Source organism: Bos taurus, chromosome 17 (assembly GCF_002263795.3).
Source record: "Bos taurus isolate L1 Dominette 01449 registration number 42190680 breed Hereford chromosome 17, ARS-UCD2.0, whole genome shotgun sequence".
In the NCBI taxonomy this organism is placed as follows: Eukaryota; Metazoa; Chordata; class Mammalia; order Artiodactyla; family Bovidae; genus Bos; species Bos taurus.
This window is the reverse complement of record NC_037344.1, coordinates 72,916,381-72,939,466: the sequence shown is the minus strand read 5'-3', so window position 1 is coordinate 72,939,466 and position 23,086 is coordinate 72,916,381. Positions and strand designations below refer to the sequence as shown.

The 23,086-nt window shown below is 68.6% G+C and overlaps 1 protein-coding gene across 12 annotated transcripts in view; it reads left to right on the top strand.

Annotated features, from left to right (window-relative positions):
* Positions 1-23,086, top strand: part of ARVCF (ARVCF delta catenin family member) — a 30,576-nt gene that overhangs the window by 6,762 nt on the left and 728 nt on the right. The window contains exons 2-18 of one of the 12 annotated variants that reach the window (XM_024977230.2): positions 7,099-7,307; positions 14,561-14,719; positions 14,826-15,352; positions 16,057-16,556; positions 16,920-17,103; positions 17,636-17,753; positions 17,995-18,166; positions 18,645-18,662; positions 19,538-19,609; positions 20,471-20,598; positions 20,753-20,903; positions 20,994-21,192; positions 21,423-21,534; positions 21,629-21,719; positions 21,981-22,034; positions 22,361-22,449; positions 22,751-22,870. In XM_024977230.2, the coding sequence (XP_024832998.1) occupies positions 7,113-7,307; positions 14,561-14,719; positions 14,826-15,352; positions 16,057-16,556; positions 16,920-17,103; positions 17,636-17,753; positions 17,995-18,166; positions 18,645-18,662; positions 19,538-19,609; positions 20,471-20,598; positions 20,753-20,903; positions 20,994-21,192; positions 21,423-21,534; positions 21,629-21,719; positions 21,981-22,034; positions 22,361-22,449; positions 22,751-22,858 (2,877 nt within the window). In that variant the 5' untranslated portion in view covers positions 7,099-7,112 and the 3' untranslated portion in view covers positions 22,859-22,870. Of the gene's footprint in view, positions 1-7,098; positions 7,308-10,066; positions 10,227-14,560; positions 14,720-14,825; positions 15,353-16,056; positions 16,557-16,919; positions 17,104-17,635; positions 17,754-17,994; positions 18,167-18,644; positions 18,663-19,537; positions 19,610-20,470; positions 20,599-20,752; positions 20,904-20,993; positions 21,193-21,422; positions 21,535-21,567; positions 21,720-21,980; positions 22,035-22,360; positions 22,450-22,750; positions 22,871-23,086 lie in introns of those variants that run through there. The other 11 variants (XM_024977231.2, XM_059875996.1, XM_059875995.1 and 8 more) reach the window with 11 other exon arrangements.

Below are 23,086 nucleotides of genomic sequence, written 5' to 3'. Positions count from 1 at the left end.
AGGAGCGTCTGTCTGTGGCTAGGGTGGGTGGGCCGCTGGGGGCTGAGCCGACATCACAGACCGCCTGGTGGCACCATGGACACCTCGGTGCTCCCTGGGGTGGCCCAGCTCCCGGGGCACAGAGCCCGGGGAGAGCGAGCCGTGCAAGCCCAGCTTGGCGTGAGCACAGCCTTCCCGGCTTCCTCCTGGGTGAACAGCTCAGGCCCGCCGTGACCCCGCAGCCCTGCTGGAGGCCGCTGTGTGGGCCGGCTCCCGGCTGGATCTGGGGTCTCTCGGGGACCCCGTGCCAGCGGGCGTAGCCCGGCGCCCTGGCCTCACGCTCCCTCCCCCGTCCCGCCGGCTCTGGGCTGTCCCCACGGTTCGGCAGGCCTGCCTCTGGCCTGTGTCCATGGCCTCGACAGTGTCCTGGCCGCCAAGCCTCCACTGCATTTTTCTTCAAATCCCTGTGGGGTCCACGATCAGTCCTTCTTAAAGTTTGTTCCCAGTTCATCAGATCAAGGTCGTCTTTCACCTCTCAAGGACACGTATCAACAGCTCCCTTAGGCTTGTGCCAGTTAACTGCCGCTCTCTGGGGCGCTGGAGCGGCAGGGGCGGCCCGGGCGCTGGGGTCTCTGCCGCCCTAGGGCTTCTGTCCAGGGTCCTGGCCCAGCCACACACCCCCTCCCATGTGGGGACCTCCAGTGTGGACCAAGGCTGGGCACTGCAGGCCAGGCCTCACGGGTCTGCCCGACCCTCCAGGAGCCAAACTCTTGCCTCCCCCAGCACACGGATGTCAGAGACCACTCACCACCCATTCCCCAGGGCAGGCGAGGCCACTTGGGGCAGCTTGGTGGGCTCACAGCTGCATAGCGTGGATGGGCGTGTGTGCGCATGACCGTGTGGGTGGCTGGAGGTGTGTGCCTGCGGGCGGGTCCGAGGAAGCCCCCAAACTGCCAGTCAGCCTGCCGCAGTGATCCGCGTCCTGCTGGTGAGGCCGGAGCACACGCCTCCTTTGGTCTCACAGGATGGGGGCGTCAGGGAGCCAGGCAGGGGCACTGAGGAGGCGCAGGGGAGGGTGTGGAGGCAGTCTGCACGGGGTGGGGTGGGGTGAAGCCCCTTGCCCCTGCTGGGGCGTTTGCATATAAAATATGAGACTGTGCTGTTGGCTGGAGACTGCTAGTGTCTGGACCTGTTGCCATGGGCACTCCCGGGCTTCAGGCACCGGTCTGGTCGGGGGGAAGGGCAGTCTGGAGCAGAGGAACTGGCATAGCTCAGCTTCTGGGAGGAGGTGGGGGTCTCGGGCCCCCGGGAGGGGCCGGTGCCAGCTGGAGGCCACACGGGACCCTGGACGAGGGCAGACCAGCGGGGCCCTTGGGTGCTGTGGGCTGGGGGGCAAGGCTGGAGGGGCCCGGGGCCCCCTTCCCAGGGCGAGCTTTGCTCGGTCGCCCGCTCATTCAGGCCCCGGTGACCCAGCCGCCCTGCCTCTGCCCACAGCCACTGGAGGGTCTTCCTAACACCGTCGCCCCCAGGCTGTGGGCTCTGTGTCTTCAGGGCCCCCATTATTCCCCAATAAGGGGATAGGCGACCCGTTTCCTACTCTCGAGCTTCCCAGGGAACCTCCTCAAAGCTGAGCCACAGGACCGCGAGGCCCTGGGCTGGGCTTGGTGGGGGGAGGGCCCGGGACTGCTGACAGAGGTCCGTGCGCCCAGAAGAGTCAGCAGCTCCCAGGAATGCAGGCGGGGCAGCCGGCCAGGCGGGTGAGGAGCCCCCACCCCTGACCGGGAGGGCCGCCCCTTGGCAGCCCGTGCCCCTGCCCCGTGTGGGTCTGCCCACAGAGAACCGACCCGACCGGACCAGCGCGGCCCTGTGTTGCCCCCGAGGCTGTGGCCCCTGCTCTGGGCGCTGGGTTAGCAAAGCTGCAGGGGTCAGACTGAGGTCACCCAGGGAGGGCTGCCGGGCAGGGTGCCCGGCACACGGGGCACTGCCAAGTGTCTGCTCAGCAGTGGCCAGGGTGGCTGGGGCCCATGGGGATGGGGGGCAGCGGGGACCAAGCAACACGCTGGGGGGCTCCACACTGGGCCCACACCGCCCCCGGGGTCCCATCTCCCCTCCCCGGCAAGGCCCCCTCCTGCCCCAGTCTGTCCTGAGGTCCTGGCTGCGGCAAGCCTGCCCCAGGCAACCCGGCTGGCCCAGCTGCACGCCCTCGGGGCAGGCAGGTGAAGGTGGGGTGGGACGGGGGACAGGGCCAGCCTGGCCCCAGACCTGCACTGTCTCGGACACCATCCACTGTGTCCTGAACCCGACTTCCCGTCCGGCAGGGGGCTTCCCTGCTGCCTCCACCCCCTCCCCTTTTCCAAGAAGAGTAGGTCTCCTGTCAAAGGTGGGGAGGCCATGGGAAGTCCCCAGGCCCCCTCAGGGAGCAACCCCCCTGGGGACAGGGGCTCACCCCAGGGTCCCTTGTGTGAGCAAGCGGTGCTGGGGGTGGTATCCCGAACCACCAGACTCTCCGGCTCCCTTGGCTCTGCAGCCTCAGGGCGGGGGCTGGGCTGACGGGCCCAACCGTGTCCCCCAGAGATTTGCTGGCCACAGGCTCCCCGGAGCTGAAGCCCCTCAAAGGGACTTTGTGCTGCCACAAAGAGCCTCTGTCCCTCTTGGGGAAGCTTGGGCGTTGCCATGGTGACAGAGGGGGCCTGGGAAGAAGGGGTCCTACATCTTGGAGGGGAAGGGGTGTTCCGGGCAGAGGGCACCAGTGCACGCGGGCCGCAGCCCTCGGCCTGGACGGACAGCTGCCCTGCTGTGGCTCCCTGCGCTCATCGAAGTCTCAGTGACCTCTTGGCTGCTGGGCAAGCAAGAGCTGGACTTCCAGGCCTGGGGGCCAGCAGGACCCCCCGGTTTGGTCCCCTCTTAGGAATGCCTCGGCCTGGCATCCACCTAGAGCACAGTGCGGAGGGGTTCTCCCAGGGTGGAATGGGGGTGGGGGAGCCACCTCCCAGAGGGACCCTGGGGCAGGCGATGCAGACAACAGGCCGCTCCCCAACGTAGCTCACTGTGGGCTCCCCTTTTGTGGCCGGGCTGGAGGGGGTGGGCCGCTGGTGCAGAGAGCAGTGTGCCCACCAGCCCCATGCCTCCCTGCCCTGCCCTCCCTTGGGGCGGCCCTGGACTGGCTGCTGCAGACACCGTGGTAGGGGGTGGTCCTCAGCGCCCAGCCCCCGCTCAGAGCCTGTCGGGCTTTGCCCTCAGGCTGTGACGCAGCCAGAGTCTGGGGCAGGGGCGGGGGCAGCCGTCCACCAAGTCTCCCCAGAGCGGCAAGGCCCCGTGACTCGGAGCATGTGTCTGTAACCCGCCCCAGCAGGAATCTCAGACCAAGACCCTTCTCGAGTCTGACGGGGGCTCCCTGTGTCCCAGGCCTCCCATCCCAGCAGCTGGCATGCTCACCCACCCTCTGGCCAGGGCCAGGCCTGTCCCTGCTGTGTGCAGCCTGCGGCCCCCTGGCTGCTCCCAGGCCTCGGCCCTGGACCCAGCCCTAGGCTGTTGGATGTCGGACCTCAGGCTCCACATGCCCCGGAAAGCATTCCTGCCTTAGCCTGCCCCCAGGCCTCCTGCAACTGCCCCTCACATCCTCCGGTCCTCCCAGACTGCCCGTCCAGTAGGCCCCTGCCCTGCGGCTGATCAGTGCTGCCCAGGCCCCGGGCACCCCCTCTGTGTGGGGCAGGAAGCCCTCAGGAATTGCCCCTGCCCAGAGCGGCCATCCTCTGTGCAGTCAGTGGGTGCTCCTGGGTGTTCATGGGGACGGCCTGGGGGCAGGAGGAGGTCACCGAAGGGCCATCTGTGTCCACCTCCCACCCCTGCAGTGTCTGGCCCAGGTGACAGCAGGGTACCTCCTCTGCTGGGCAAAGCTGATGTCCAGCCTGACGTCCAGCTCCCTGAAGACGCGGCTGCTTCCCTCGGGGCCCCTGGGGCGAGTTTCCAGGCCCCACCCTCACCTACTGGCTGCTGTGGGGAGGGGCACCCTCCTTCCCAGCTCTTACCTGCTTCCTGCCTACGCCAGTGGTTCATGCACCCCTCCACCCAGAGCCCCACCACGGCCAACGTGCCCTTCTTCCCGTGTGTATGTGCTAATGTGCGCGCGTGTGACCATTTCCACACTCATCCTGCACACAGCATCGCTGGGCCACACACCTGGTCTAGTGGGGTCTAGTGAGAGTTGCTCAGTCGTGTCCAACTCTTTGCAACCCCATGGACTTGGAATTCTCCAGGCCAGAATACTGGAGTGGGTAGCCTTTCCCTTGTCTGGGGGATCCTCCCAACCCAGAGGTCGTCCGGGGTCTGCACTGCAGGTGGATTCTTTACCAGCTGAGCCACCAGGGAAGCCTAGGACCCCTGGCAGGCGTCCTTTTTGCTCTTGGGCTGGGTGTTGGTTTCTGCAGGCTCCTCCGGGCACCGTGTAGATGACGGGGGTCACTTGTCTACTGGACATTGTGAACCCTTGGTTCCCGCATGTCGACAGTATCTCAGTCTTGTGGTTTTCTTCCTACTGCCTATCGTGGAAAACTGGAAACACACCAACAGTGGAGAGCGATGGCGTGTGTCCCATGAGCCTGCCCGGCTTCCGCGGTGGTAGGCGTGCGGCCCAGCGGCTCCCGTCTGAGCACTCACTCCACCAAGGACAACCTCATCCAGAGGCGCTTTTTCTGGATGTTCAGAAACCCTTCCTTCTCGCGAAGGCGAGCCAGTCCTTTCTCCTCTGCAGTTTCTTCCACGGTCTTATGGTCGAGGACAGTCTCTTCCCACCCAGGCCTGCTCCCAGCCCTGCATCAGCTCCGGGTGACCCCGCGGGCCTCGCCATGATGGGCGGGTGCGGACCCCACCTGGCCGTAGCGCCGCACCGTCCTCGTGGCTTCGGCCAGCAGCTCTCCCCAGGGCTGAGGGCGCCCTCTGATCCCCACGGGGCAGCGGGGTGAAGGCAGGCCCTCACGGGGCCAGGGCAACACGGCGCCCTCCCAGGCGGTGGGCTGCGGCCCACTCCCCTCGCGCCCGGAGGAAGGGGCCAGTGAGGAAGCAGAGCCCTGTCCTTCCCTCGCAGAGGTCAGGGGCGCCGGGGAGCAGGCCTGCTGGGGAGCAGGCCTCGCGCGAGGGGAGGGCCCTGGAGCCCCGGCCTCCTGCCCGCCTCCCCGCCGGCCTGACCCATCGGAAATTCCTCTAATTCCTCAGCCCAGACTGGACTCCGTCCCCATAATTTGATTTCTGGAGCCGGGTTTGGCCGGGCCTGTGAGGAGGAGGAGCGGCTGGCTCAGCACAAAGACAGATGCCCGAGTGCAGGCACGGTTTCGGGGACGGTCAGTGCCCCGCCAGTCCTTCTGGGCACCCATGCCCTCCTGGGGGAGCAAGGGCTGGCCACAGTGCTGTCCCGGCCAGCTGGGAGCCCCAGGGGGGGTGTCCACCTCACCCCTGCCCACCCACTCAGGCCCCCGGCTGCCCGCCCCCTCATGCCGTGGCCAGCCTCCCTTCCTCCCCGAACTGCCCCCTCAAAACCCACCCACACCCCCGCCCCCCTGCAGCATCCACATGTCCCCTCACTGCTCCCCAGTGCTCCCCTCAGTGTTCCCCCTCATCACTCAATGTGCTCCCCTCACCCCTCCCCATGCTCCATTCAATGCTCCTCCGTGCTCCCCTGAACGCTCCTCATGCTCCCCTCAGTGCTCCTCTGTGCTCCCCTCAATGCTCCCCTGTGCTCCCCTCAGTGCTCCCCGGTGCACCCCTCTGTGCTCCCCTCACCGCTCTTTGTGCTCCCCTCAGTGCTCCCCCTCATCGCTCTCTGTGCTCCCCTCATTGCTCCTCCATGCTCCCCTCACTGCTCCCCTGCGTTCCCTTCCACCTGCTTCCTGCCCTTCCATCTCTCCACCCAGCCGGGGCTCCTCCCAGGGGTGGTCAGCCTGGTCACCCGCCCCAGGACAGGCGAGGTGGTCTCTGGACGGTGTGTCTGTCCCTGTCTTCCTGCTAGACATCCCCCATCCCCATGAGCAACCTGCACCCAGGACTCAGGACGCTGGGGTCAGGGTCTGGGCGGGGGTGTGCCCGGTGGGCAGTGCAAGGCCCTCACTAGTGGACGGGGGCAGGGAAGGTGCTGGCCAGGCAGGAGGGCGAAGGTCACCGCAGTCCCACAGGGCACACACTCCCAGCCCCCAGGCCTCCCGGGCCAGCAGGGAGGTGAGCCTGGTGCCCACCTCTCCCCTGAATCTGCCGGGGAGGCATCGTCACAGTTTCTCGGTCCAGCTTAAAAACGCATGGCCTGCAGTGGCCCGCGGCCCGCGCCAACCGCTGTCCTGGTAGTTCAGCTGGTTGCTGTGTCGTTGGCGTAACAGGCGCTGGGCAGGCAAAGGCCAGCTCTGGGGCCCTGCTGGCCTCTTCCCTCATGGGGCCGTGCTCTGCCCATCTGTCATGGGCATGGGGGTGTCTCTGAGGTGTGCCCATGCCCCCAGCCCAGCCGCGCTGGTACAAGCCGAGCCCAGGGCTGACTCTCCTCCCTGGGCTCTGTCCTCGCGGCCAGCACAACCTGGGCCTGTGAGCAGCTCATTTGACCCTTTTGGGGCACCCAGCGGCCGCGGGGCGGCTTCCCACTCCCTGTGCGCTGGCGCCCTGGGCCCGCCGGGCCATTCCTGTGGCCACAGAGGGGCCTCCCATGCTCTCCAGGCCCCAGCGTCCACCTCTGAGCTGGGCTTGCGCGGGGGCCGCGAGGCTGTGGTGAGCTGGCGGGTGCCCTGGTCAGCGGAGGACCTGGGAGGTCTGAGAGCTGGTCACGCCTGCTCTTCCGTACTTTCCCTTCCCTCCCCAGTCCTCCCCCGTGGGCTCAGGGCCCACAGTTCTGCCAGGCCCGGCAGGAAGCAGGGAGCCTGGGTCAGAGCCCCGCACGCCCTGGGGAGGGAGCCGGCTGCTTCCGGCCAGCCTTGGATTAATGGCTTTTAATTTAGAATTTAATCAATGTGGCGTCTCTCCAGAGGGCTGCACGCTCTGGTTTGGTCGTGAGTCACGTGCTCTGAGAGTGGGGTGGGCAGGGGGCCCACGACGCCTTCCTGGGCCCCTGCCCTGGCCGCACCCTGACTTGCTCTGCTCTGCCCGCAGCTGGCGCCCTGGTCATGGAGGACTGCAGCGTGCGCTCGGCCGCCACCATCCTGGCCTCGGTGAGAGAGCAGGAGGCCCGCTTCGAGCTGCTGACGCGGGCGCTGGAGCAGGAGCGGCGCCATGTCGCCCTGCAGCTGGAGCGCGCCCAGCAGCCTGGCGCAGGCGGCGGGCAGTCCCTGCCCATGGCCTGGCAACAGCTGGTTCTGCAGGTACTAGCCCTGGGACTCGGCCCAGCGGGAAGACAATAACGGGACCCCGGTGGACCACAAGCCCGCAGGCAGCCACTTATTTTGAGGCCTCCTGGGGCCTCGGGAGGGAAAGGGAGTGGGATTCCGGCCCCCCTGGGTGTGCAGGACATCATGTGACAAGGGGGCAGGACACAGCCATACTCTCAGAAGGGCGCTTTCCGCCTGAGGGAGCCCCGGGGCCCAGGCGGCTGGGCAGGGTCCCCTCTGGGCGGCTCAGCACTCAGCCTGGGCACGCAGAGGGTTCGGCTTCCACGGAGTCCCCCTGCCTTCGCTGCTGCTGCGTCCGTCAGCAGGCCAGCCACCAGGAAGGCTCAGGTAAGGCTGGGCTCTGCCTGCTGCCTGGAGCATGACGGCGACCGCCCTGCACCGCCCCAGGAGGAGTGAGCCTGGTCTGCTCCTGGCCTGAGAACTCTGAAGTGGGGATGGACAGTCCCGTGCGGCCTCCTGGGCTCCTCCCCATGTGAGCTGTGCCCTACTGCCAAACCACAGGTGGGGGCTGGCTCCTGGGGTGTCGGCAGAGGAGGGAACGCTTTGCCTGGAGGTTGCTGTGACAGGCTGAGGTGCAGGGCAGGGCGCTGGCAGGGTTCAGGGGAGCCAGACTCACATTGGCAGAGTGGGGACCCGAGGCCCCTGTGGCCAGAGAGAGAGGGAGCAGGGTACGGGTCCGGGCCGAGACTGGCCCAGCAGGCTCGGCTGCCCAGCCTGGGTGTGTGGGACTCAGAAGCAGTGGCCCGTGGTCAGATGGGGGACATGGCCAGTGACTTCCCCAAGCCTTGATGTCCTCATCTGATGGTGGGCAGTCTGCACGCACAGCCCAGCTAGGTCCGTGGTCACAGCCAAAGACACCTCTCCACAGACCGGACACGTTGGGCAACTCTTTCCATGCTGGCTGGCGCTGACGAGGCCGCACAGCTGGTTCACAGAGGCTGGAGCTGAAGCCAAGTGGGTCTAGGTACGAGGGCCGCCCCGTGGCCCCCTGGACCCCGGCCACTCCAGACAGTGAGGCCTGCACCCCCAAACTTGGGGAGCAACACAGCCGGCTGGGCCTCATGGGGACAGTGGCAGCCCATGACCCCAAGGTTACTCTTGGGTGCTCTTTCCAGGCTCCAGCCCTCCCAGTCCAGAAAGGGCTCTGGCGTCCAGCCCAGAGGGTGCGCTGAGGGTCGATGACCCGGTGGGAAGACGTTCCCATAGCCTGGAGCTGCCCTGGCCTGAAAGGCCACCACCCTCCCCGGCCACTGCCCCTCCCACCGGGGGCCCTCCAGCCCTGCCCCTGGTATTCTGTCTCTAGGCAGGAGATGGTTTCTCAGGCTGAGATCAGACTAGCAGGACTGATGGGGACACTGGGGAGGCCAGGCCACATGTAGCCCGCTGGGCCTGGCGGCCTCCACACTGCACCTGCTTCCCAGCCCCGTCTCAGCAGGAGGTGCCTGGTGAGCCACCTGTGACCCTCAGCTGCCTGGACCTGGCCCTTGGGGTCAGAGCCCAGGTCTATGAAGCTTGGAGGCTGGTGGCCAGGCAGGCGGCTGGGGCTGGTGAGCCAAGGGGTGGGGGCTGCCATGACCCCAAGGCTGTGCTGTAGGCCTGACTGCAGGCCTTTCATCGTCCAGCAGAAAGAGTGGCCTCCTCTGGACACCTAGAGCAGGCTGGCTGGAGCAGGGCTGGCCCTCACCCAATGTGTGTGTGGCAGGAGTCACCTGTAGGGACCTGGCCAGCAGCAGGCCAGGCCGAGATGGGGGTGTGGCCGTGGCACCAGCCGAGTGTGAAATTTGGGAGAAGGATCTACTCACACGAAGCGTCCAGGTTCTCTCAGGGCAGTGGTCCCGTCTGCTGCTCCTGCCTCGTGTGGCTCCGAGTTACAGGGACCAGTGATTAGGAGCAACTTAAGGAAAACTGAGGCTTAGAAGGACATGCAGTGGACACCCAGAGAGCTTGAGCATGCTGGCTGCATGGCCCGTGTGCTGGTGTGACTTGGAAGGGACAGGGGGTCTGGGGAGAAGTGGGTGGAAAGCAGAGAGCCCAGGCCAGGGCCCCCTCTCGTGCCCAGCCCCCCGAACCTCCCCCAGGTCTGTGTTCCCTTAGGGGGAGCCAGACTCCCGGGAGTGGCCTGCTGCAGGCGGAGAGTTAGCCCCCAGACGGGTCAGAAGCCCTGATAACCGCCCCCACCCCAGCCACCGCTTAGTACATCAAAGGCGGGAGGAGAGGGTCTGAGGCCAGCTAGGCCCGCCAGCCTTCACCCAGCCACCCAACAGTGATGCTCCCTCCCCTCTCTGTGATCTGTCTGCTCTGACACCGCTCAGCGGCTGGGGGACCCAGAGCGGGGGACCTCAAGTCTCAGAGGCCTCTGGGCCACCTGCAGGGGTGGGGAGCGCTTTCACTGGGAGCAAACCGAGGTCGAGGAAGGGCTCAGCGGGAAAATGCCAGCCCCGCGGCCGGGGCGTGGGGACCGGGAGCCCTGACCGGCCGCGGGGGCGGAGGGCGACCCCGGCCCTGCCCCGCCCCGCCCCGCCCCGTCCCCCGCCGGGCGCCGCCCCTACCGATTGGCTGCGGCCCACCCCGCCCGCTGGGCGCCGCCCCATCCGATTGGCTGCTCTCCGCCCCGCCCCAGTTTCGCTCCGCCCCACCCACCTTGGCCCCGCCCCATTGGCTGTTCGCCGCCCCGCCCCAGTTTGGCTCCGCCCGATTGGCCGCTCGCCTCGTCGCCTCGCCCCGCCCCGCCCGTCGGCCGCTAGCCGCCGCTCAGCCAGGTCCGACCGCCGGGAGCGAGTCCGCCGAGCCCGACCCGAGCGGCCGAGGCACCGGAGCCGATCCCGGTCCAGCCGCCGCCGCCGCCGGCCCGCGTCCCCCGCGCCCGGCCCGATGCCGGCCGAACTCAGACAGGTTGGAAGGAACTTGGTCCCGGGCGGGGGCTCCGTCTCGGGGACCGGTGGCGGAGGGCGGGGCGCTGGCCCTCCGGGAGGACCCGCTTTTGTTTGTGGAGCCGCCGGCCTGAGGCAGCTATTGTCTGCGCCCCCGGGGCCGGGGCCGGGCGTGGGGGCTGAGTGGACGCGCCGCCGGGGGTGCGGAGAGCGGGCCGGGGTTGGGGCCATGGAGGCGGGGGGCCGCGGGCGCACCCCGGCCAGCGCCCCGGACAGGTGCCTGGGACAGGGTGGTGGGAGGGCCTCCCGGAGTGGCGCCTCTGCTGCAGGAGGGAGGCCGCGTCTGGAGAGGGCGGCGCGGCTACGCCTCCCCCATGTTCCCAGGGCCCCGGCTTGGGGGGGCCGCGCAGGAGCTTCAGGATTCTAATGGAAGCTGGTCTGCCGCGGCAGCGCACGTGGAGTGAGGGCTGGGGGCCTGCCCTGCCCACGTGCAGAGGCGAGGGGGTGACCTCCGAGCACCACCAGCACCGGGGAAGGCTGGTGGATAGCCTGCACGCTTGCTCAGAGTGTGTGTGGGGTGGTGCACTTACAGGCACGGAAACTGAGGCAGAGGGGAAAGGCAAAAGGTGGGTCTGGACACCTGCCCAGCTGGACAGCTAGGTGCCTGCTGGCTCCAGAGACCGAGGGACCAATTCAGGGGAGCCGAGGGCATCTGGGGCCACCATGTGGCTGATGGTTGCGGGCTGGGCTCGGGGAAGCTGGGTTAGGGGAAAGCCCACCCTGCTGTTGCCCACAGGCTCGCTCCCCTAGTCTGCAGGGCACCCACCACCCTGTGTCCTCTGGTTACTTGGCCTGGGGCTGTGCACTCGCAGGTGGAGTGCTGCTGTGGAGGGGTGAGCTTCCAGTCAGCCAGGCTGGGCCCGCCGCTCTGGGCAGGACGGGAGAGGGCTTCTGTAGTGGCCAAGAACTTGCTCCCTGGGGACAGAGGCTTGCGCTGCCTGGCCTAGACCCTACCAGGATGGCCATGCAGGGTAGGGGACTGGCGATCCTCCCCTTCCGTTCATTCATCCAGCAGCCATCTCGCACTCCAGGGCCTGGACATTGGCCGTAACCCATCCCGTGTGTGCCAGTGGGGTCGTGGGCACCCCACATCCTGGTCTTCATGACAGACACTGAGTGCCCCTCCGGGGAAGGCAGGCAGTGGGGGTGGATCCGCGCCTCGGGGACCCCGTCCTGGCCCCCAGCTGTGCCTGTGCTTGTCTCCTGTGCCTTCCTGCCATCGCCGCACGCGCCCCTAGAGGCTGCTCTGGGCTTTTGCCTTGTCCCCCGGGTCACTTTTCTATGCCCTGCACACCCTAGATCTGGTCACAAAGGCAGGACTGGTGCTACCCCCTGTCCCACAGCCTGGACACCTGGCTTCCTCCTGTTTCCGTGTGAGGAAGCTGAGCCCAGGTGTGTAGCCGGCCCAGGGCCCTCTAGCTCTGGGCCCTAGGGACCCTCTTGAGAGCAGTGGGGTGCTGGTCACTCCGGCCCCTGGCTTGGCACCCTGGACCAGGCCCTGTGCACAAGCTCCAGGAGCTCATGGGAAACCCCAGGCCTGGACACAGCCCCTTGCTGGGCCGGGCCCAGGGGCTGTGGACCCAGCCACCATGGACGGGAGGACCACGGAACTGACGTGGGCTCAGGGGAGAGGTGACGGAAGGCTGGATGGTTATCCCAGCGTGAGAGGCAAGGGTGGGGCCCGGGCCAAGGATGGGGTGGAGAGGCGGTGGACGGGACTGTCGGGATGGGGGTTGGGGGGCTCCGTGTCTAGGGTATGAGGGCGGTCTGGGGCTTCAGGGCTGGTGGTCCCTGAGGCTCAGCTGGCCTGGGTAGGTGGACACAGGACACGGGGCCCTGGAGCAGGGCCTGGAGCCAGACGGGGGTGCAAGCAGGGTGGTCCGCAACCTCTGGTGAGTGCCAACCATGTCCTGGAGGTCAGTCAGTGACCCCACGTCCTCATCCCAAAGCTGTTTTGGAGGCACCAGCCATGGTTTGACCTCGGGCCCCCGCGGCCCCCAGGCCTTAGCTCCCCCACCTACGGGCTCCTACCGTCCCTGTGGTGGACGCCAGGGGTGCTGAGGGAGCCTGGAGGCACAGGTAGAAGGCGGGGGGTGGTATCATGGGGGTGTGGGTGATAGGTGCTGTTGGGAGAGCCCGGGAACCGGGCTGGGTGCTCTCGCACGCGTGTGTGAGTGCACATGTGTGTCCAGGTCCCTGTCTGCATGCGTGTGCCCAGGCGTGTGTACAGGGGCCAGGCCTCCCCATGCTCCCTGGCTGACTCAGGCTGCCGCCTCCCTGCCCGCCTGCCCCGGTGAAGTCATCGCCATTTTTAGCTCCCTGAGGTCACTTGCCAGCGGGGGCTCTTAGGGCCTCGGGATCCCGCTGCCGGGCTGCCTGGGCTGGTGTTCGTGGGAGCTGCCACAGGGCCGCCAGGCCTTCCTGGGCTCCTGGCTCCCCTGGACCCCACACCCTCAGCCCCCCACTGCACAGTGTCTACAGGCTGGGCAGCCAGGCACCAGTGGCACTGAGACCCAAGGGGTGCACCCCCTGTGCCCTCCCAGAAGCCCGAGCCCAGTGGGGCGGGACCTCTTCTCGGAGAGAGTTAACGTATGCAAGTCTACGCACACCTCCCCAGGGCCCTCCCACGACAGGTCTTGGAGTCCCTGCCCTCCCTCCTCTTGGCGTCATAGCCTGCGGCCTGCCGGCCCCTGGCCCCCTGTGCCAGCAGAGTGCCCACTGCCTGCCACACTCATGCCCCTCCCTTGACCAGTGCAGATGCAGGGGACGGGGGTGCTGAGGGTCTGTGGGTTGCCCCTGCACCTCCCTGGCTCCCCAGGGCCCTCAGACAAGAGCCAGGCCACTCTGCTGGGCCTACCGCCCATGTCCCCATCCCAGGCCTCCACCTGCTTCTCTTCCTTGGGGGGCGGCCTCCCTCCTCCGGACCGGGACCCCAGCAGACATGCTACTTGCTCTCTAGGACCGTGGAGGTGCTGCCGGGCTGAGGCCCGCGAGGGGTGATGTATGGCCGGGAAGCCTTTCCCGGGGCTCTGGGGTCCTGTTAGCAGCGCACACATCCTGCTCACACTCTGTCCTCCGACAGGCCTCAGCATCACTTTATAAAACCACACCCGTCCTCAGGGCTCTGCTTCTGGAGGAGGGGCGCGTTCCGTAGCCCCTGGCACCAGAGCCTGTGGGCTAGTCCTTCAGGCTCCCCCTGGACCCCGAGGAGGCCCCGACCCCAGCACTGTGTGCAGTTGGGGGACACGCGTTCCTTTAGGACGGGACCCCACCCATCAGGGTACGGGTCTCGCCGTGGAACAGGGCCTGGCCTCCTGCTGACCCAGGAGTGTGCGCCCCTGTGCCACCCACTAGGGCTTGGATCTCAGCCACTGCCCCTCCTGGCCAGAGGCTGGTCCTGGGGTGCTGGTGCAGGCAGGGGGGACCTCGTGCTGCTCGGCACGGCAGGGATCCGGCCCAGCCGTGCTGTGGGCTGGCCTGGCCTCTGTGAGCCTCAGTTTACCCTCAAGAAAGTCTGACCCGCAGGCCCATGGCCTTCAGAAGCGCCTCTGTGCAGCGCTGTCTTGTCTGCGGGGATGTTGGCAAGGGGTGCTGAGAGCTAAGGGCCCGGCTGGGGAGACTGGGGAAGGGTGTAGGAAGGGGACACCAGGGCTCCCTTCCGGGGTCGGCTGGGCCCCGCTGGCCTGGATCCAGCCTCTCTAGGCTCTGACCTGGCACCAGGTCTCGGGGAGCGGGCACCGGCCCCTGGACCGAGGGAGGCACTGCCCACACAGCAGCCCTGAGCATCCGGCCGGAAGGACCCAGGGTATTTTGTTGCTCCGGGTGCGCAGGGTTTTCTGGGAACTGGGTATTTCTGTCCTGCGAGGGCGTCCGCAGGCCCTGGGGGGTGGCGGGAGCCTGGGTGTGGCCTCCAGGAGCCAGTGAACAGTGCAGAACCTGCCACCCTCTGCGCTCTGAGGTGGGCAGGGAGGTAGACCCACCAGGGATCATGAGTGTCCCGCTGGCGCCTGGGTCTCCAGGAACAGCAGCAGCCCAGCCGCACAGCCCCCACGAAGGCCACCCCCCCCCCCCCCCCCCCCGCAAGGCTGCCCACCACGTGGGGAGCCGGGCTTTACCCACTCGCTCAGCCCTCAGGAATCCTCCCCACCCGGAAGCGGGTGACCAGCCCCTCCGCTGTCAGAGGCAGGAACATGCCGCCCCGGCTGAGATGGGCCTGGGGCAGGAGAGCGGGGAGGCGTCCGTGCCCAGGGATGGTGAGCTCGGGGCTGTCCTGCCGACACCTGCCCCCTCGCCCAGGAGCAGAGCCCGGGCAGCCAGGCCTCACTGGCCACGATGCCGGAGGCGCCTGAGGTGCTGGAGGAGACCGTGACGGTGGAAGAGGACCCGGGCACCCCCACCTCCCACGTGTCCATCGTCACGTCGGAAGACGGCACCACGCGCCGCACGGAGACCAAGGTACACGGCGCCCCGCCTCCTGCGTGTCCACCCGGCGTAGGGCGCAGGGCCGAGCCGCCCTGGCCTCCCAGGCTGCCCGCCCACCGGCCACCCCCTTGCCCACCAGGTCACCAAGACAGTCAAGACGGTGACCACGAGGACCCTGCGCCAGGTGCCCGTGGGCCCCGACGGCCTCCCCCTGCTGGACGGAGGGCCCCCCCTGGGCCCCTTCACCGACGGCCCCCTGGACCGGCACTTCCTGCTGCGTGGGGGCGGCCCAGCGGCCACGCTCTCCCGCACCTGCCTCGGCGGCGGGGGCGGCTTTCCCGACGAGCCCCGCGACGTCCCCGGCTACGGAAGCCTGTCTCGAGGGCTGGGCGTCCGGCCCCCACGCGGAGGCCCCCCAGGCCCAGGCCCCGGCGATGGCTGCTTCACCCTGCCCAGCCGCCGGGAGGCCTTTCCTGTGGGGCCAGGGCCGGAGCCGGGGCCGCCGGCCAGCCGCTCACAGCCCGAGCGGTTCCAGGCGGAGCCGTATGGCTTGGAGGACGACGCTCGCAGCCTGGCAGCCGACGAAGAAGGGGCCCCTGAGCTGGAGCCGGACTACTGCACCGCCGCGCGGAGGAGGCCGGACTGTGGGCGGGGCCTGCGCTCCAGGTGAGCCCTGTGCCCTGCCGCCACCTCCAAGAAGTCCGCCCTGCGCCCCGTGCCAGGGTACCACCTGGGCAGTCTCGCTGCGGGATCGGCCTTGGCTCTTCTCGGGGACAGCGGCAAGGGCGGGCTCAGGCCTGGGGGGCTGCACTGGGTCCCCTCGTGCAGGTCAGGAGTCAGAGAAGCTGGTGAAGCACCGGCACCTCCCGCCCCCGCTTCAGCTAGATGGCCCCGGAGATACGAACTCAGGGCGTCTGTCTGAGCTTGGGCCAGACGCCTGCCCCTGCACAGGGGTGCCCAGAACCCAAGCCCCGGCCCTTCCCTTCCCGCCGGCACTTCTGGTTCTGTCTCTCCCGCTCTCAGCGTCTCCATCTGCGAGTGGGAACATGCCCACAGGCGAGACACTTGCCCAGCCGCAGCCCGTCACCTGGAAGGGGGTTGGACATCTGACCCCGGGCCTGGTGGCCCCTCACGTGGTCCTACCAGCAAGGCTGTGTGCAGGGGGGTGCACTTGGGCCTCGCGGGAGGTGGGACCCCATCCTGGTGTTTCACAGAAACACCAGGTTTCTGCTGGGAGTCGGGGGTCTGCCTGGTGGCGGGAGTGAGCGACTCCCCGGGTCTGGGGACAACCTGCCCGACAGCCAGTGCGATTGCTTGGGGGCAGGGCCGCAGCCGCGAGGGGATGGTCACGCGCGTGCTCTCTCGCCCAGGGCCTACGAGGACGTGGTGGACGACGGCGGCGAGCTGATGGAGGAGCGGCCGCCCTTCCCCGCCACCGCGGCGCCCCTGGCGCAGCCGGAACGCGGCAGCCTGGGCAGCCTGGAGCGGGTGGTGCGGCGCTCGCCCTCGGCAGACAGTGCCCGCAAGGAGCCACGCTGGCGGGACCCCGAGCTGCCCGAGGTGCTCGCCATGCTGCGGCACCCCGTGGACCCCGTGAAGGCCAACGCGGCCGCCTACCTGCAGCACCTGTGCTTCGAGAACGAGGCCGTCAAGAGGCGCGTGCGGCAGCTGCGGGGGCTGCCGCTGCTCGTGGCCCTGCTGGACCACCCGCGGGCGGAAGTGCGGCGCCGCGCCTGCGGGGCACTGCGGAACCTCTCCTACGGCCGGGACGCCGACAACAAGGCCGCCATCCGGGACTGTGGCGGAGTGCCCGCCCTGGTGCGCCTGCTGCGGGCAGCGCGGGACAGCGAAGTCCGCGAGCTTGTCACAGGTGAGGCGCCCGCCCCGGCCCCCAGCTCCCCACCACGACTCCTCCACCCCTCCCTCCCTGGTCCTCCTGGGAAGTGGTGGGCCCGTGGCTGGGTGCGGGTCACATGAAGACCACCTCTTGACCCTGGAGCACAGTCCCAGCTGCCTGGGTGGCTGGGAAGGGGTGCACCTGCCAGCCCCTCCCGTGTCCCGGCCCCTGGGGGCTCCTTCCCCTCCCCTGTACGCCAGAGTGCCCACAGCCTCTCACCATGGCTGGTGTGAGCTGGGCTGAGCTGGTTGAGGAGGGGATCCCTGAGCTGGCCCTCTGGGGAGGAAGGGCAGACAGAGCCTGCGGTCAGCCCAGGCGGGTCGATGGTGCTCACAGGCACGCTCTGGAACCTGTCATCCTACGAGCCCCTGAAGATGGTCATCATCGACCATGGCCTGCAGACGCTGACCCACGAGGTCATCGTGCCGAACTCGGGCTGGGAGCCGGAGCCCAATGAGGACTCCAAGCCACGGGACGCCGAGTGGACAACCGTCTTCAAGAACACGTCAGGTTGCCTGAGGTGCGGGCCCTCAAGGCTGCCGGGGCTCTTCCCTGCCCAGGAGACGGGACCCAGGCGCCTAGCTGGCCTGTGCCCTGGGGACATCCCCGTGTCCCGGATAACGTGCAAGGCAGCTGGCCACCCAGGCCTCGGTCTCAGAGCTGGTCACAGCGCTTGTCAGGGTCTGAGAACGGGCCTGCTCTGCACGTCTGTGTCCCTCCACGTATCCCTGCCACAGCCAGGCGGGGAGCTGGAACTCGCAGATCCAGGTCCCCTGGGTCCTGTCTGTCCGTCAGGGTAACCCCCTGTGAGGTCCCTGAGAGGTAGAACCCTGAGCTGCACAGACTCAGGCCTCTGGGAGTCAGAGGAGCCCCCACCCAACGTGGGTGCAGGCGGGCCCCCGGCCCAGGTCCCGTGGTCTGCCATTCACTGCCAGGCTCCCTCGTCTGCTGGCAGCCCTGACTGTGTGTGGGCATTTCTGCAGACAAGACCCCAGGGCTGGGGGGAGAGTCCCCACAGGAGCCAGCCCACAGGCTCGCTCTTGGCCTCCCAGGAATGTGAGCTCAGACGGCGCAGAGGCCCGGCGGCGGCTCCGCGAGTGTGAGGGGCTGGTGGACGCCCTGCTGCACGCTCTGCAGTCGGCCGTGGGCAGGAAGGACACTGACAACAAGGTAGGCAGGGAGCCCCGGGAAGGGCCGGACTTGTAGCCCCCACAACGGGCTGGGGTCTGAATAGGAGCCCTGGAGCACTCGGGCAGCAGGGGGGTGGGCACGTGGTCCACGACGGGGAGGTGCTCCCCTCCCCTCAGACGCATCCCTGAGTCTCACCCCAGTGGGCCCCGGCCCCTCCCGCCTTCACGGGCCGCGGCGTGCCCCCGGGAGGGTCAGCGCCCCATGCCCCCTCTCCCCACAGTCGGTGGAGAACTGTGTGTGCATTGTCCGGAACCTCTCCTACCACGTGCATAAGGAGGTGCCGGGGGCCGAAAGGTACCAGGAGGCCGAGCCTGGGCCCCCGGGTGGTTCCGGGAGCGCCCAGCGCCGGAGCAGGGAGGACGCCGGCTGCTTCGGTGGCAAGAAGGCCAAAGGTGTGTGGGCGGCACCGGGGTTTGGCTCTTGGATCCCAGGCCCGCCGAGCTGAAGGCCCTCCACACCCACGGGGGTCACGGCCAGGGAGCCAAGCGGGGCACCCAGGGGCAGGCAGGAGCGAACCCGTGCGGTGGTCTCCTTTGGTGCCCAGACCCAGACCTTCAGCTCCAGGAAGGGTTCTGGGGGCTCATGTTTGGACATCACCACCTTCCAGCGTTGGCAGGGAGCCAGAGGACCCTGGGGCGGGGGGTAGCACCCACCCGCTTCACTCCATCCCTGCCTCCGGCGCGGCTGCCCGGGGTCTGTGCTGACCTTACCCGCACACCGCATGGCCTTTCCTGACCCCGTCGCCCGTGGGGTCGCTCCCCCAGGAGTGATCGGGCTGAGACTCCCCGTCCCCCACCCGATCCTGGGGGGGCATGGGGTGCTGCCCGCTCAGGCTCCTCTCCTCTCTCCCGTGCTTCCTCGGCCGCCCAGAAGAGTGGTTCCATCAAGGTGAGTCCCTGCTCGGCCTGCGTGCAGGCCTGGCGGGCGCAGTGGGCACCAGGGACCCCCCATTGCTCAGGCAGCTGTCTCCATGACAACCACAGGACCTGCGTCTGCAGGAAGGCCCCTCCCTTCTCCTGGCAGCCGTCTCTATGACAACGGCAGGAATGTCAGCCTGGGGCTGGTTGGGAGGCTGAGGGGCTGTCCCTCTGTGAAACCTCAGCTGTGGTCCTGGGTGGAGGGAGCCCAGGGTGGACAGGGCCGGGCACGTCCATCCCCAGGGCCCTGGGGAGAGAGTCTGCCCTCCAACGGAGCGGGTGAGGCGTGGCGCAGACAGCGGGAGCACGCAAAGGCCCCAGGAGGCTAGGCAGAGCCAGCCCTGGCCGTCTGGTCTCAGCTCTGCCTTCCATGAGGAAGAGGGTCCAGCCTGGGTGGAGGAGCTGGGAGGTGGTGAACTGGCCCTCGGCTGGCAGGTTAGGGGGGCATCTCCTGGCTGCCAGCGCCCAGGGCCGGGCCCGGCCGCCGTGAGTGGCACTGTTCGCCCCAGGCCTGCTTCACCACAGCCTGGCGCGCCCTGCCCCCACCAGGCCTCACTGCCCCATCCGCACCTCCCTGCCCAGCCTGGGCTGCTGGCCCCTGAGTTCATGCCCTGGGACCCCAAGGAGGCTGTGGGGCGATCTGAAGCGCGGCTCCCAGCACCCAGTGGGAGACGAGTCCTGGCCCCCACTGCACTCTGGGCCGACACGTCTAGCTGAACTCGGGACAGCACCCTGCTCCAGCCTCCTGGTGCCCGTCTCTGACGTGGGGGTGTCTTCTGGGCCGCACCTGATACACGCCTGTGCCCTGCAGGCTCCATCTCACCCTCCACTGCCCTTTTGTTCCAGGGAAGCGGGATGGAGAGATGGACCAGAACTCGGACACCCTGGACCTGCCCAAGCGCACTGAGGCTGCCAAGGGTGAGTGTGGGGAGGCAGAGGCCAGGCCGGTCCAGGAGTGAAGTTCTGTGCCACCGAGCTGGCCTGAAGGGCCTTGGGGGCCAGTGGGGAAACTGAGGCCCACAGGGGTGGGGCTCCCAGAGGACTGTGCCAGCTTCTGGCCATCTGCTCAGGGCTGGGAATCAGGGTCTGTGCCAAGGTAACTTCAGGCAGGTATAGGAGTGAGGCATGGAGGAGTGGGTGGGGATGGCAGCGAGGGTCTTCAGCGAAGGGCAGGGCTAACCAGTAGCCGCCTTTGCCAGCCTAGGCACCAGGTCAGGCCCAGTTTGGAGGCTGGTCCAGAGCACCCTGGCACATTGGGGCAGAATTGGGGAGGGGCTGATGACACGCAGGGTGAGGGACGGGGGATGGAGGTGATGCCCAGGGACACAGGCCGCAGTGTGGGGCAGATCTGGCAGGCTTCTCCCCGCTCCGCCCTGGAGCACAGTGGAGCGACTCTGCTGCTGGGCTGGGGCCTCCATTGAGGCGGCGCCAGTAGGGGTTGAGCCGCTGTGTCTTGGAGGGCAGGCCTCTAACATAGGATGCGCGGGTGGGGGCTGTTGCTAGGCAGTCTGAGTCCTGTTGCTAGGGGAGCAGTCCTGGCTGTTGCCCACGCCCCACACCCCTAAGCCGGGTCCGTGACCTCTCCCAGCCTCCGTTGCTTCCTCTGTGAAATGGGAAGGCTTTTCCTCTCGGGCAGCTAAGGGGTGATCACGTGGGTGCGGAACGTCCCCCGGTGACGTCATAGCCGCCCTGGGCCCCAGCTTCGCTGCCCCGGGAGCGCCCAGGATGGGAGGGTGACGGGCGGCATGCGTGACCGCGGCGGGGGCACTCCGTGCCCAGGCTTCGAGCTGCTGTACCAGCCCGAGGTGGTGCGTCTCTACCTGTCCCTCCTGACGGAGAGCCGCAACTTCAACACCCTGGAGGCCGCGGCCGGCGCCCTGCAGAACCTCAGCGCCGGGAACTGGGTGGTGAGAGAGGCCCCGCGGGGCAGGGAGGCTTCGGGGTGGAGCTGCTGGGGCGGGCTTTGTCCGCAGCGGGAGGGCGGTCCGGCTCGAAGGGGCGGTCAGGGCGCCGCTGGGCGCGCGACGCGGCCCCAGCTGAGCACGCCGCCCCCCGCCGCAGTGGGCCACGTACATCCGCGCCGCGGTGCGCAAGGAGCGCGGGCTGCCGGTGCTGGTGGAGCTGCTGCAGTCGGAGACCGACAAGGTGGTGCGCGCCGTCGCCATCGCCCTGCGCAACCTCTCGCTCGACCGGCGCAACAAAGACCTTATCGGTGAGCGCGGGCACGGGGGTCTGGGGCCCGGGCCCCCCGACCCCGCCGGTGCGGCCTCACCGACCCTAGCCCGCTGCCCGCCGCCCGCAGGGAGCTACGCCATGGCCGAGCTTGTGAGAAACGTGCGCAGCGCGCAGGCGCCCGCCCGGCCCGGTGTCCGCCTGGAGGAGGACACAGTGGTGGCCGTGCTCAACACGATCCACGAGATCGTGTCCGACAGTCTGGACAACGCGCGCTCGCTGCTGCAAGCTCGCGGCGTGCCCGCGCTGGTGGCACTGGGCGCCTCCAGGTGGGTGCAGGCGTGGCCGCGGGAGGGGCGGGGCAGGGCCTGTTGGGGCGGGGCCTAGGTGGGTGGAGCGGGAGGGGGCCCCGGGTGGGTGGGCGGGGCCTGTGCGTGGGCGGAGTGGGGGGGGGCGCCCCAGGTGGGTGGGCGGGGCCTGTGGGGGCGGAGTAGGAGGGGCCAGGTGAGTGGGCGGGGCGGGGCGGTCCAGGCAGAAGCTGATCCCGCCTGGGCCGCAGCCAATCGGTGCGCGAGGCGAAGGCCGCGTCGCACGTGCTGCAGACCGTGTGGAGCTACAAGGAGCTGCGCAGCGCCCTCCAGAAGGACGGCTGGAGCAAGGCGCGCTTCCAGGTTAGGCCCGCCCGCCCCTTCTCACTTCGCCAGGCCTGGTCTCCTGTGGCAGCGCCCCGACCCACGCCGTCTGCTATGTGTTCCCCCGCCGCAGTCAGCCGCTGCTAATGCCAGGGGCCCCAAGGCAGCCCCGAGTCCGGGAGGCTTGGACGACAGCACGCTGCCGCTGGTGGAAAAGAGCCTGGGTGAGTATGGGGCCAGAGCTCATCCCGAGGTTCAGCTGTGCCCCTCTCCCGGCCGAGGGCTACAGGGAGGTGGGCCTTCCTCCAGGAGGATGGCCCCCACTCTTCGCACCCCCTACCCCCCGGGCGTTCACCTTGGCACCAAGCTGGGGGCGGCTTTGCCAGGGAGCAAATGTTGGTGACAGGGTACCCAGAGTGGCTGAGGCCAGGCCTGGGCCCCCGCCACCACCTGCAGCCAGCCACCCATACGCTCATGCCTTGCAGACGGTGAGAAGCCAGGTGGCCGGGACATGATCCCCATGGAGGCGCTTGGTCCAGGTGCGGGCAGGTGCAGGCTGTTTGCTCTGTGTGGGGAGGGCCTTCCAAGGAGGGGTGGTTAGAAAAGTGATTTGGCTTAGGGGTGCTCAGGGAGCGAGGGGCGGGCCAGCCAGGGAGGGGTCACTGTCCAGCCAATCTGGTCTGCCACTTGATGGCGGCTGGAGGGCTCTGAGCTGTGGGCCGGGGGGCCAGCAGGGGGAGTGGGGACAGATGAGAAGACCCGGCTCCGCGCAGTCCAGGCGGACGCCCTCCCCAGATACACCCTGGGCGCTGAGGGACAGCCACACCTCGGTGCCTGCCTCAGGGTCCCCTCTGCCTCCGCCCAGCAGACGGCTACTCCACCATGGACAGGAGGGAGCGTAGGCCTCGAGGCAGTGACCCAGCGGGGGAGACCTCTGAGAAGGAGCCGTTGAAAGTGAGTGGCCTTGGGCATGTCCGGGGCGGGGCCTGGGGCGGGGCTGTGGCTCTCCTGGCTGGGGAAGCCGGGCACCGGTCCAGTTCGAGGCTGCACACGCACCCTCCCTCCTCAGCCCCGCCCCCACGGCAGCGCCGCCTGCTCTGCGCCTGTTCTTCTGTCCCCCAGCCCCGCTGGCGCTCAGCCCTCCCCTGGCACACACCCCTGCCCTGCTGACCTGCCCAGCTCCCACCCGCCTGCTCATACTAACCTGCTGCGTTCTGCCTCTAACGCCCGCCTGCCCGCTGCCCGCCCGCTGCAGCCCGACCCCAGCAGGAAGGCTCCTCCGCCCGGGCCCAGCAGGCCTGCGGTCAGGCTGGTGGACGCTGTGGGGGACGCCAGGCCTCAGCCTGTCGACTCTTGGGTCTAGCTTGCATGCCCGGTACGTCCCTTCTGGGTTCTGCGTCAGGGTGGGGCCTCCTCCCCGTGCCGCTGCCTGCCTGCCTGCCTGCCTGCCCTGCTCTCCCTGCACGCTTCCTGCAGGGCCACCCCAGCTCAGCGGAGGGAAGCCCAGGTCAGGGGCGGGGCGGGAGGGACCCTGGGCCATCGGAGCCTGGAGGTCACAGGGTGAGATGGGGGCTGACCCTCCACACCTCCC